Source organism: Mobula birostris, chromosome 11 (assembly GCF_030028105.1).
Source record: "Mobula birostris isolate sMobBir1 chromosome 11, sMobBir1.hap1, whole genome shotgun sequence".
Classification (NCBI taxonomy): domain Eukaryota; kingdom Metazoa; phylum Chordata; class Chondrichthyes; order Myliobatiformes; family Myliobatidae; genus Mobula; species Mobula birostris.
This window is the reverse complement of record NC_092380.1, coordinates 11,233,537-11,246,345: the sequence shown is the minus strand read 5'-3', so window position 1 is coordinate 11,246,345 and position 12,809 is coordinate 11,233,537. Positions and strand designations below refer to the sequence as shown.

Below are 12,809 nucleotides of genomic sequence, written 5' to 3'. Positions count from 1 at the left end.
AAAGCATTCTAACTGGCTGCATTACTGGTATGGGTGGGCACTGGACAGGATTAAAATAAGCTGCAGGAAGTTGTGAACTCAGCCAGCTCCATCATGGGCACTGGCCTCTGTAGTATCCAAGACATCTTCAAGGAACGATGTCTCAAAAAGGCAGTATCCGTCATTAAGGGGTCCATCACTCAGGACATGCCCTCTCCTCATTACTACCATCAGGGAGGAGGTACAGGAGCCTGAAGACACACACTCAATGATTCATCTCTTCCCCCCTGCCATCCAATGTCTGAACGGACATTGAATCTACGAACACTACCTCACTACTTTTTTGCACTACCTACTTAATTTAACTATTTTATATATATACTGTAATTCACAGTTGTTAATATTATTGTACTGCTGCACCAAAAACAACAAATTTTATGACATATGCCAATGATATTAAACTTGATTTTGACTTCTGACAAATACTTGTCCAATTTTGAGTTGAGAGTTAAAGGGCAAAAGTTTAGGGGTAACATGGGGGAACTTCTTTACTCAGAGAGTGGTAGCTGTGTGGAACGAGCTTCCAGCAGAAGTGGTTGAGGCAGGTTCGATGTTGTCGTTTAAAGTTACATTGGATAGATATATGGACAGGAAAGGAATGGAGGGTTATGGGCTGAGTGCGGGTCAGTGGGACTAGGTGAGAGTAAGAGTTCGGCATGGACTAGAAGGGCCGAGATGACCTGTTTCCATGCTGTAATTGTTATATGGTTATATAATTTCAGAACAGAGTGGTCGAGAAGGGGGGCAAAGTTCTCGGCCACATTGTGTTTATTGTTACCTCCCGAGAAATGGATGTTGCTGGCAAAGTTTGTGGCTTAGAGAGAGACACAACACAGAAACAGGCCCCTTAGCCACAGTCGCCATCGAAACCCCATTTACACCACGGCAATCACTACTCCACCTCACCCGTTCAACCTTACAGTGAAAAGTAACACACACGAGAGCACAGAGAGAAACTTTCAATATTTCTTTATTATATATTCCTGTAAATGCCATTGAAAATTTCAGTTACACTCTGCACCTATAATGATTAGGTCGTAAGCTTCAAACAGAGGTCGATAAGAAGCTCTTACAGGTTCAAGTCGCAAACAGGATGTATTTACAAGGTTTATGTGTATAATATACAGCATATGTTGCAGACTATAATTTTATTTCTCTCTGCTGATATGGTTTACACTGCGTTGGTTACTAATATTGTTAACTGGAGTACACTCTACTGAGTTTGGGCAGTCTGGAACAGGTGCTGGGCAGTCCTGCCCAGAGGCTGCAAACTCTACCCATCTCCCTCAAAAAAAAGCACCTTGTTGCTCTTGAGCTGAAATTGCTTTCCCTTTGCCGCTGGCTCTAAGGAAGTTCTTAGCCTCACTGTAGTGGAAAGGTTACATGCACCCAAAGAAGTCAGTGGTCTGGTCTGCTTTGTACCTGGCTGTACATATTCTCTGTCACTTGCGTCAGGCTCTTGAACCAAAGTGGATAACTTCACTCAACTTCACTTGCCCCATCACTGAAAAGTTCCCGCAACCTATGGACTCACTTTCAAGGACTCTTCATCTCGTGTTCTCAATATTTATTGCCTGTTTATTTATTATTGTCCTTCCTTATTTTTGTATTTGTGCAACTTCGTGTCTTCTGTAGTCTGGTTGAACTCTCCGACTGTGTGGTCTTTCATTGATTCTGTTACGCTTATTATTCTATAGACCTATCAAGTATGCCCACAAGAAAGTGAATCTCTGGGGTATATGGTGACATTGACTTTGAACTTTAATTAACTCTTACCATGTTTCCCCTCTTCCCAGTCCATCACCTGTCCAATGTCACCTTCCTGCCACCGCTTCTCTCCCTTTCTGCATCGCTTGACAATTGGATCTCTTCAGTCAGTGAGAAAGGTATCCACCCAAAAGAGCTGGGACATTAAGTTCCCCTGTTAAGGGGCGGAGACACCTCTCTTCCTCATCCCAGTTGGGCTGAGGTAGAGGACGCCCCCAACCCTGAGTGGGTCACCTCCATGGGAACCCTCTCGCTCCACAGAATGAGGGGCAGATGATTGCGTTCCTCTGGCCCCAACTCCCATGGTAAATGAGAGCTGACCTCTCTCTGACCTCTTCCCGTGGCACCTCACTGTGAGAAAGCCCAAGTCAGTAACCGTCTCCAGTGAGGGTATGAGTAGGGGAAAGAGTGGAGTTTGTAGTGTTAGCAAAGATTTGGTGAGTGAATAGAGGGAGATTAGCTGAAGGCAAAGCCTCAGTGCTTTGTGGAGATCCCTCCAGGAGTGAAAGAAAATGTGAAATAAAATCAGAAAATGGCGGAAGTGTTCAGCTGGTCAGGTAGCATATGTGGGGAGAGAAGCAGAGTTGACGTTCCAGGTTGATGACCTTTCATCAAAGACCTTCTGATCTGTAGTGCAAACAGTTCTCCTTCCACAGATACTGGCTGAATGCTCCCGGCATTTTCTCCGCCTGATCCCTTTAGGAGCAAGCTGCGGAACACGGACTTCGGTCTGAGACCCTTTTCCCGGCACTCCCCTCGGGAATGAGGTAACATCGCCACTGGGAAAAGCAACTGCCCCCCCCCCCCACACACAACTGGGCTACAGGCCCCAAGGCAGGATGTGAATGGCTTGGATGCCAGGGAAAGTTCTGTCGCCTTTCCTCCCGGTAACATTACTCGGCTGAAAAATTAAAAAAAACTGCAGATGCTGGAAGTCTGAAATGAAAAGACAATACTGGAAACACTCAGCAGGTCAGGGAATGAGAAGCATTTAGGGGAGATACTGGAATCGATAGGTCCAGGGGCAATGAGGAAGGTTACTGGGGTGAACAGAAGTTTTTACACTGAGACACCCTGGGGCAGGTACACCAGAAACCTGTGGGTCCATGCCGGATATTGAGGTGCATTCAGGGTGTGTTGGAGGGTTATCATCTATAGAAGAGACGCAGGAGATTCTGGAAATCTTGAGCAACACACACAAAATGCTAGAGGGACTCAGCAGGTCAAGCAGCATCTACGGAGGGAGCCCAACACGTTGACTGTTTATTCCCCTCCATAGATGTTGCCCGACCTGTGGCGTAGCTCCTGCATTATGTGTGTGTGTGTTACTTATCATTAATGGAACATCCCTCACTACAGATGCTGCCTGACCAGCTGAGTCTTTCCAACACGTCCTGCTTCTATTTGACACTGTTCTGCCAACCACAGATTCCTGTGTGAGTCTGTGTGCGTGCGTGCGTGCATGCGTGCGTGTGTGTGTGTGTGTGTGTGTGACCATGTCCGTGCGTGCGTGCATGCGTGCTCATCTTGCTGTTGCAGCCCCTAGTATCCGTAGTACTGTTTCTTGCTCCGATAGCCTCTCTGTCGGTAAGGCCGCAGCTGGCCGCGGCTCCCAGGGCTCATCCAGCCACCACCAAATCGCCTGCTGTAAGCGTGCCTGCCGTTGACCTGTCTTGTCAAGTGATCGCAGAGCGGGTACTCCTCGCACTGCTCCCTGTTCATCTCGTATATGGACTTGACCCGTGCCCTGGAGGACCAACACAGGAAGCAGACAACTGTTCAAGCATTTTGCAGAGAATAGCGTTGAATTTATAAGCAGGCTCTTTGGCCCATCTAGTTTGTGCAGGCCGCTTTAGAACGTAGAACAGTACAGCAGTACAGTACCCACAGTGCTTTGTCGGAGTTTCAAAGAGTCGTAGAAAAGTAAGGCACAGAAACAGGCCCTTCAGCCCATCTAGTCTGTGCTGAACCATTTAATCTACTTACTCCCATCAGCCTCCACCTGGCCTCCATACCCCTACCATCCATGAACTGATCTTAACTTCTCTTAAACGTTGAAATCAATCTTGCATGTACGACTTATGCTGGCAGTTCTTTCCACACTCTCACCACCCTATGAGTGAAGAAGTTTCTCCTCATGTTCCCCTTAAACTTTCTACCTTTCACCCTTAACCCTTGGTTGTAGTCCCACCCAACCTCCGTGGAAAGAGCCAGCTTGCATCTACCCTATATATATCCCTATATATATCCAGACTTAGGAGCTGGTGGTAGACCTGAGGAGAGCTAAGGTACTGGTGACCCCTGTTCCATCCAGGGGGTCAGTGTGGACATGGTGGAGGATTACAAATACCTGGGGATACAAATTGACAATAAACTGGACTGGTCAAAGAACACTGAGGTTGTCTACAAGAAAGGTCAGAGCTGTCTCTATTGCCTGAGGAGACTGAGGTCCTTTAACATCTGCCGGACGATGCTGAGGATGTTCTACGAGTCTGTGGTGGCCAGTGCGATCATGTTTGCTGTTGTGTGCTGGGGCAGCAGGCTGAGGGTAGCAGCCACCAACAGAATCAACAAACTCATTCGTAAGGCCAGTGATGTTGTGGGGATGGAACTGGACTCTCTCACGGTGGAGTCTGAAAAGATGATGCTGTCCAAGTTGCATGCCATCTTGGTCAATGTCTCCCATCCACTACATAATGTACTGGTTGGGCACAGGAGTACATTCAGCCAGAGACTCGTTCCACCGAGATGCAACACAGAGCGTCATAGGAAGTCATTCCTGCCTGTGGCCATCAAACTTTACAACTCCTCCCTTGGAGGGTCAGACACCCTGAGCCGATAGGCTGGTCCTGGACTTATTTCCTGGCATAATTTACATATTACTATTTAACTATTTATGGTTTTATTACTATTTATTATTTATAGTGCAACTGTAACGAAAACCAATTTCCCCCGGGATCAATAAGGTATGGCTATGACTATGACCCTCATAATTTTGTATACCTCTATCAAATCTCCTCTAAGTTCTAAGGAGTAACGTCCTAACCTATCTTACCAATAGTCCACAGAAAGCATCTTGTCCAGATGCATCACGGCGTTGTATGGCAACTGCTCGGCATGTGAAAGCAAATAACTACAGAGAGCTCAGCACATCATGGAAGCCAGCCTCTGCTCTACGGATTCTGTCTATACTTCTTGCTGCCTTGGCAAAGCAGCCAGCATTAATTAAAGACCCCAACCACCCTGCACGTTCGCTCTTCTCCTCTCTCCCATTAGGCAGAAGATACAAAAACCGGAAAGCATGCACCACCAGGCTAAAGGACAGCTCCTACCCCCTTGTTATATGACTATTGAAAGTTTCACTGGAACAGTAACTTGGCCCACTTGACCTCACAATCAACCCAATTATTACCTTGCATCTTATTGTTTACCAACACTGCACTTGCTCTGCAGTTGTTAAACTTTATTCTGCATTCTGTAGTTGCTCTACACGTGTGTATTCTGGCATGTCGGTCCATGGACTCCTCTCGTGCCAAAACGAGGCCACCCTCAGGGAGGACGGAGCAATGCCTTATATTCCGTCTGGATTATATTTCTCATGCATCCCTTTGTACTGCTGCCGCACAACGACAAATTTCACGACACACAGGGCAGCGATATTAAACCCGATCACAAACAAGAGGAAACCTGCAGAAGCTGGAAATCCGAGCAGCTCACACAAAACGCTGGAGGAACTCAGCAGGCCGGGCAGCGTCTATGGAGAAGAGTGAACAGTCGACGTTTCGGGCCGAGACCCTCCATCAGGACTGCGGGAGGAAAGCCAGTCCTGCTGAAGGGTTTTGGCCCAACATGCCTACTGTACTTTTTCCCATATTAAACCTGATTCTGATAATGAATGTAGAGCACAAAACGTAGAACGGAGAACAGTTGTGGACTGGAATGGTCCCTCAACCCATGAAGCTATACCAAACTAATTAATTCAGAAATTAAATGAATAACGAAACTAATTCCTGCCTCCGCACTGCCCACGTCCCTCCATCCCCTGGACGTTAACGTTCCTTTCCAACTGCCTCTTAGCCACCTCTGTCGTATTTGCCTCCGCTACCAAGCCTGCAGGTGCATTCCAGACACCCACAACTCTCCAAAAATGCTTGGCGCATCTCCTTATCCCCGCTGAACTAAAATGCATGCCCTCTAGTATTAGAACTATCAACCCTGGGAGAAAGATACCAGCTGTTAACTCTTACCTATGTTCCGTATGACCTTATAAGGAATTCAATGGGCTGGTTTGGAGAACCCCCAGGTCGCGCACTGGCAGCACGTAAGATCCTTGCATAAGTGGCAGAAAGAGCCCTCCGCACCCCCCCCCACCGCCCCAAACGCACGCACACACACACTCACAAAATTCCAACCCTCTGCTTTAGCCCTCTCCTGCTCTATCGGTGGAAGAGTCCGGATTCACACACTGGTCTTACCAGCCACTTCAGAACCCTTTTCAGCAACTCACTCTCAATCCTAGGGACAGAAGAGGTCCCGCAGATGCTGGAAATCCAGAATAACAAGCACAAGATTCTGCAGCCAGGCAGCATCTATAGAGAGGAATAAGTAGTTGGCGTTTCAGGCTGAGACCATTGTGCCTTGGCTGGAAACACCAAATGTTTGTTCCTCTCCATAGATGCTGCCTGACCTGCCGAGTTCCTCCAGAATTTTGGGTTTGCTCCTCTCAATCCTAGGGTCTGCCTAAGGAGGAGAATGTAGGGAAAGGTGGCAGCTAATTTGTGTACAATACTCCGAGAGGGAAGGGGGAAGCACGTGTGATTTCTTAACCCTTACCGTCAGATATCTTCCCAGCCCAGAAGAAAGACCAATATCCCAATGCTCAGATGACTACCAACGGCCAGTCCAGAATTAAACCACAGAGCTATCTGGTGCCCCACGTGACTTTATAAAGACAGAATGGCTCTCCGAACAAACCTTTCCCATGGATTCCATCGACTTGCAGGTCTCATAAAGGAATACGCATCTCTGCTCCCAAGGAACAGCACTACAAGAGAAAGGAATTACATCAATGAAAGTTGTCCAGTCTTCACAAGAAAATCGTTCCTTCAAAATACACTCAGTGATATCTTAATGCACACCACATCTCTCAGTGCAGCACTTTTAGCTTACAATTATAGTCTCAGTATGGTTCCCAGGGTACCACCCCCACTCCCGTGTCACAGGTTCTGCTGCTGGTTTTAGTCTCCCTGACTCAATGTGTTTCATTATCTCTGTCCCAGTAAACCTGCCCCAGCATGTCACAGTGTCTCTGGATCAGTGGGTCCTAGTGTCCGTCTTCCACTTGAATGTCCCTGCCACAGTTCACCCCAGGGATTCCAGAATTCCTGCCTTGCACTACTTCCGAGTTCCTATAGCGGTGTGTCTGTGACACAGTTTCTATTTGTCTCAGAGTCTCTGACTCCCTGTGTCTCAACATCTGACCCACTGTGTCTCAGTGTTCCTGACCCTCCATGTCACAGAGTCCCTGACCCTCTGTATCTCAAAGTCTGACCCATTGTGTCTCAGTGTCCCTGATCCTCTGTGTCTCGATGTCTGACCCATTATGTCTCAGTGTCCCTGATCCATTATGTCACAGTGTCCCTGACCCTCTGTGTCTCAATGTCTGACCTATTATGTCTCAGTGTCCCTGACCCTCTGTGTCTCAAAGTCTGACCCATTGTGTCTCAGTATTTCCGACCCTCTGTCAGAGTCCCTGACCCTCTGTGTCTCGATGTCTGACTCATTATGTCACCGTGTCCCTGACCCTCTGTGTCTCGATGTCTCATCCATTATGTCTCAGTGTCCCTGACCCATTATGTCACAGTGTTCCTGACCCTCTGTGTCTCAATGTTTCTGACTCACTGTGTCATGGTGTTCTTGACCCATTGTGTCTCAGTGTCCACGACCCTCCGTGTCTCAGTGTCCGTGACCTTCTGTGTCCCGTGTCCATGACCCTCTGCGTCTCAGTATCCGTGACCCTCTGTGTCCCGGTGTCCATGACCCTCTGCGTCTCAGTATCCGTGACCCTCTGTGGTGTGACTCCTTGACCCAATGGGCCCCAGGTTTTAAGTCCCAGTACCCCTATTGCAAGTTGTCCCACAGTGTACTGACAGTAATCCCACCTTCCTCTCTTTGTGTGTCTCTGTGTCGTTGCCTCACTGTGAATTCCAATATCCTGGCTCCAATGTGAGACCTCCTGCCCTACCCATCACATGATTATGTGAAAGCCTGTTAATAAATTCTAACATACCATCATCAATCTCATTGGACTCTGAGGAATCTGCAAAGAGAAAAAACTCTCATTAGTAACATTAACAAATACAACTAACAACTATGAAAATTAATTTTCTTTAAATAGCAAAACCAATTAAAAACACAATATTCAGTGAGTGAGAGCAATCCCTCTGGAATATAGCCTTATGGTCTCAGAGGGTTAAGATGTTAATTGGTCTGTGGTGTTTCTTGTATTTGTGCAGGAAATAGTTTCAGGGGATTTGCACTCCCCCGCTTGGCAAAGCCTGAAAATGAAAAGACAATTCCTTAGAAGGGAGTGTGAATGAAAAGAAAACTTCAGATGAAGTGAAAACAGCGAATGCTGGAAACACTCAGCGGGTCAGGCAGCATCTGTGGGGAGAGAAACAGTTCATGTTTCAGGCCCAGGATCTTTACAGATTGTTCTGAGGAAGGGAAGGGCCTCAGACTTGAAACAATAATTGTTTCTCTTCAAAGGTTCAAAGATCCAATTTAATGTCAGAGAAATTTATACAATATACATCCTGAAATGCTTTTTCTTCGCAAACATCCACAAAAACAGAGAAGTGCCCCAAAGAATGAATGACAGATGAACACAAGAACCCCACATTACCCCAGCTCCCCTCCCTCCCGCGCATAAGCGGCAGCGAGCAGCAATCCCCCCTCCACCCCACCGACAAAAAAATGCAAGCACTTGAGCAGATGCTGCCCGAGAAGGAGCCTCCTGATTACTGATGGAATGAGTGATGCGAATCCCTCTCTACTGTGAGTCATGGTGGACTTGGGGAAAATGGGCAAATCCCTCTCTACAGTGAGCCAAGGTAGACCCTGAAACCCCACTGATAAGACTCAACATAAGCTCAAGGAACAGCTCCTCATCTTCCTTCAGCTGACGTTCCAACATTTCGAATTGAACCATTATAATTAACTGACTTCCTCTGTCTGAACCAGATCTTTGAACTCATTTCAAATCTTTTACATAATACTTTACTTCCTCCTCTCTTTCCAACCTCCCTCGATAACCTGTCGCCACGGCAACCCTAACCTCACCCTATCCGAGATATTCCCTTCATTCTATCCATCCTCCAAACCTCTGCAAAACTTAACTCTCTACCCTTTGACCGGAAACGTTAGCACTGTGTTTTCTCTGCAGCTGCTGCCTGACCCGATGAGTATTTTCAACTTTTATTTCAGATTTCCAGCATCTGCAGTTGCTTTCAATGTTGACATGTCTGATACTGCAAAGGCACCTTCACAGCCTCAGGGCGCCCTGAGGCATGCGACAGTTAGTGAGGTGCTGTCCTGGAAGTTCAGCGACTAGTTTGTCCCTGCAACTCCAGGCTGAGATGGTACAAAAAGGATCAGACTCCCAGGGATTGAGAACCACGTTATCTCAAGGGGGTGGCGTAATATTTGTCTGTGATGCACTCCACAGGGATATCTCTTGGCATCTGCAGCTGGGTGTCCCTCCGTCTGCCAAAGGAAAATTACGTGGGTATCACCTTCCACAACACAAAATGCGCAGAGAAAACCATTCCGTGAAAACATCCGTCGGTGGAACAAATTAGGATTCGCAGACCTACTCTACCGATAACTAAGGGGTTAATGGAGTTCTCGAGCCCTCCACTGCTTTAAGAAGTCTACACTTTCAGGAGCAGTTATTCCCCCTCAACCGTCAATCTCTTAAACCTGAGGGGATATCTTAACTCAACTTAACCCACCTCATCGCTGAAGTGTTCCCACAACCTATTGACTTGCTTTCAAGGACAGTTCGGCTCATCTTCTTGATATTTATTGCTTATTTATTTAGTTATTATTATTATTTCCTTTTGTATTTGCACAGCTTCTGGTCCTTTGCACATTGGTTAGTTGTCCATCCTGTTGGGTGTGGCTGTTCATTGATACTATTGTGTTCCTTGCACTTACTGTGAACGCACAAAAGAAAATGAATCTCAGGGTTACATATAGTGACTTAAAAGTACTTTGATAATAAATCTACTTTGAACTTTGAAAACTTGTCCTTCTGATTAATGGTCACCTCTCTGCCGTTTGTGGCTGTTGGCGAGGATGCCCGGGGTGAAGTTGTAGCTGCCTCAGCTCCACAGCCCCCTGGGTGAGTGTGCCCGAGCTCAGCACGCTGAACTGCAGATATCAAAGCCAAACCACCAGATCCAAGGCATGGACGTTACCCATAGCTTGTAAAATCTGTCGGCTGCTGGACGTGGAAATAACTATCTAGGAAACAGCCAGCACAAAATTTAAAAACTGACACAGATACTTCTCGAGTAGCGATAGTCTGCACCCAGTCCTGTGGTTCTTCCGACAGAGAGCAACCAGCACCAGTAACTGACCCCTGACATTAGATGACACCCATGGAGGGACACGGTTCAGCCTCAGTTACCTTCCCCACCCGTGAGAAAGGCTAGACAGCCTGCTGTAGGACTGCAAACTGTGGCATTCAAATTGACACTATGTCTAATTGAAATGTTAGACACTGGCTCTTCCAAATCCACCTGAGTCTGAGAAAATATTGACGTCACCTTGAAATAAGGTGTGGCACTCCCTCAGTACCGTCCCTCTGACAGTGAGACGCTCCCTCAGTACTGTCCCTCTGACAGTGAGACACTCCCTCGGTACTGTCCCTCTGACAGTGAGGCACACCCTCGGTACCGTCCCTCTGACAGTGAGACACTCCCTCAGTACCGTCCCTCTGACAGTGAGACGCTCCCTCAGTACCGTCCCTCTGAAAGTGAGACACTCCCTCGGTACCGTCCCTCTGACAGTTCCCTCGGTACCGTCCCTCTGACAGTGAGACACTCCCTCAGTACTGTCCCTCTGACAGTGAGGCACACCCTCGGTACCGTCCCTCTGACAGTGAGGCACTCCCTCAGTACTGTCCCTCTGACAGTGCGACACTCCCTCGGTACCGTCCCTCTGACAGTGAGGCACTCCCTCAGTACCATCCCTCTGACAGTGCGACACTCCCTCGGTACCGTCCCTCTGACAGTGAGGCACTCCCTCGGTACCGTCCCTCTGACAGTGAGACACTCCCTCAGTACCGTCCCTCTGACAGTGAGGCACACCCTCGGTACTGTCCCTCTGACAGTGAGACACTCCCTCGGTACCGTCCCTCTGACAGTGAGACACTCCCTCAGTACCGTCCCTCTGATAGTGAGACGCTCCCTCGGTACCGTCCCTCTGACAGTGAGACACTCCCTCAGTACCGTCCCTCTGATAGTGAGACATTCCCTCAGTACCGTCCCTCTGACAGTGAGGCACTCCCTCCGTACCGTCCCTCTGACAGTGAGACACTCCCTCAGTACCGTCCCTCTGATAGTGAGACATTCCCTCAGTACCGTCCCTCTGACAGTGAGACACTCCCCCAGTACCGTCCCACTGACAGTGAGATGCTCCCTCAGTACTTCTCATCTAAAATAAACACAGTACTGAAAAGTCTCAGTGTTTCTTAAAAATATATATAAAAATCCTGATTATGTTCCAATCCTTTGTATTAAAAGTTGCACCCAGCCAAACAAAATCTCCTTATTCTCTCCGTCTGGGATTAGGAAAGCAGCAGGAGTTAAGCCCGGGTCCTACCTGCATTGCAGACCGCAGCAAGGACAGAGAGTCCGAGGAGAATCAGGGTCCTCATCTTGGTTCAGCTCTTGGTCACTCCGCGTCTCTGTACACCAACCAGCTGGCCTTGTGTGTGTCTGAGCAGAGCTTGGCTCCAGAGACCCTTATAAGAGGAGGCTTATTTACTCAGCGGAGCGAGTTCTGACTAATGCTCTGGTTTAGGGGTGTGGGCACATTTTTGGCAAATGGTCCCAAAAGACAGAGGAACTATTATGAAAGCATCGTCTATAGCCAAGCTGGCTCCGTTCAAGGCTTTCTTTTTTTTTTCAGGGAAGTAATTTTCCAGGTAACAAGAAGGCCTGGATTCATTGACTATTGAAGGTGTGGGTTTATTGAAGGGTGGGGAGTGAGGGGGAGGGTATGGTGGGCAGGAGTTAGTGTTTGGGACTGGGATATGCAGGAGGGAGATTTTAACTCTTTGAAATGGTTGTGGCATGTACATAGCATCACACTCACAACCCAAGCTGTCAGCTGAGTTCACGGAGTGAGAGGGGGATGAGACGGAGGGTGCTGTGTGTGGGATGGGGTGGGGAAGTCTGGGGAACTGAAGCCCAACAGCATCACACAAAAAAATACTGGGAGAGTATCCAGGAACAGATCTCTGGGCAAAAACTCTACATAGAGAATTGATATTGAATAGATCTAGGATTCTTGTTTCTGCAATGCCTCAGGGTGAAGGAAGATGCTGGAAGTGTCATCGCGGTTGTAGGAAAGGAGGCAGAGTGGTGTGTATAGAAAGATATCGCAAGCAACAATGATATACACTTAGTAGCCACTTTAATAGTTACATCTGTACACTTGCTCATTAATGCAAATACCTAATCAACCAATCACATGGCAGCAACTCGCTGCATGAAAGCATGTAGACGTGGTCAAGAGGTTCAGTTGTTGCCCAGACCTAACATCGGAATGAGGAAGAAATGTATTCTAAATGGTTTTGACTATGGAATGATTGTTGGTGCCAGATGGGGTGGTCTGAGTATCTCAGAAACTGCGGATCTCCTGGGATTTTCATTCACGACAGTATTCAGAGTTTGCAGAGAATGGTGTGAGAAACAAAAAAAAATCTGCCTTGT

The 12,809-nt window shown here is 47.6% G+C and overlaps 1 protein-coding gene across 1 annotated transcript; it reads right to left on the bottom strand.

Moving 5' to 3' along the window:
- Positions 1-993: 993 nt before the first annotated feature.
- On the bottom strand, positions 994-11,867 carry LOC140205403 (matrix Gla protein-like). Its single transcript, XM_072272996.1, has 4 exons — positions 11,695-11,867; positions 8,096-8,125; positions 6,781-6,850; positions 994-3,553 (listed from the first exon to the last, which is right to left on the bottom strand). The coding sequence occupies exons 1-4, from the start codon at positions 11,747-11,749 to the stop codon at positions 3,349-3,351; spliced, it is 360 nt and encodes a 119-aa protein (XP_072129097.1). The 5' UTR covers positions 11,750-11,867; the 3' UTR covers positions 994-3,348.
- Between the last annotated feature and the right edge of the window lie 942 nt (positions 11,868-12,809).

Bases quoted from the DNA above. Each gene is read 5' to 3' on its own strand.
- LOC140205403 (XM_072272996.1), bottom strand. From the start codon at position 11,749: ATGAGGACCCTGATTCTCCTCGGACTCTCTGTCCTTGCTGCGGTCTGC. The intron at 6,851-8,095 runs GTATGTTAGAAT...TTTCTCTTGTAG, and splicing joins GTCCAATGAGATTGATGATG to TGCTGTTCCTTGGGAGCAGA. The intron at 3,554-6,780 runs GTTTGTTCGGAG...TTGGTCCTCCAG, and splicing joins CGATGGAATCCATGGGAAAG to GGCACGGGTCAAGTCCATAT.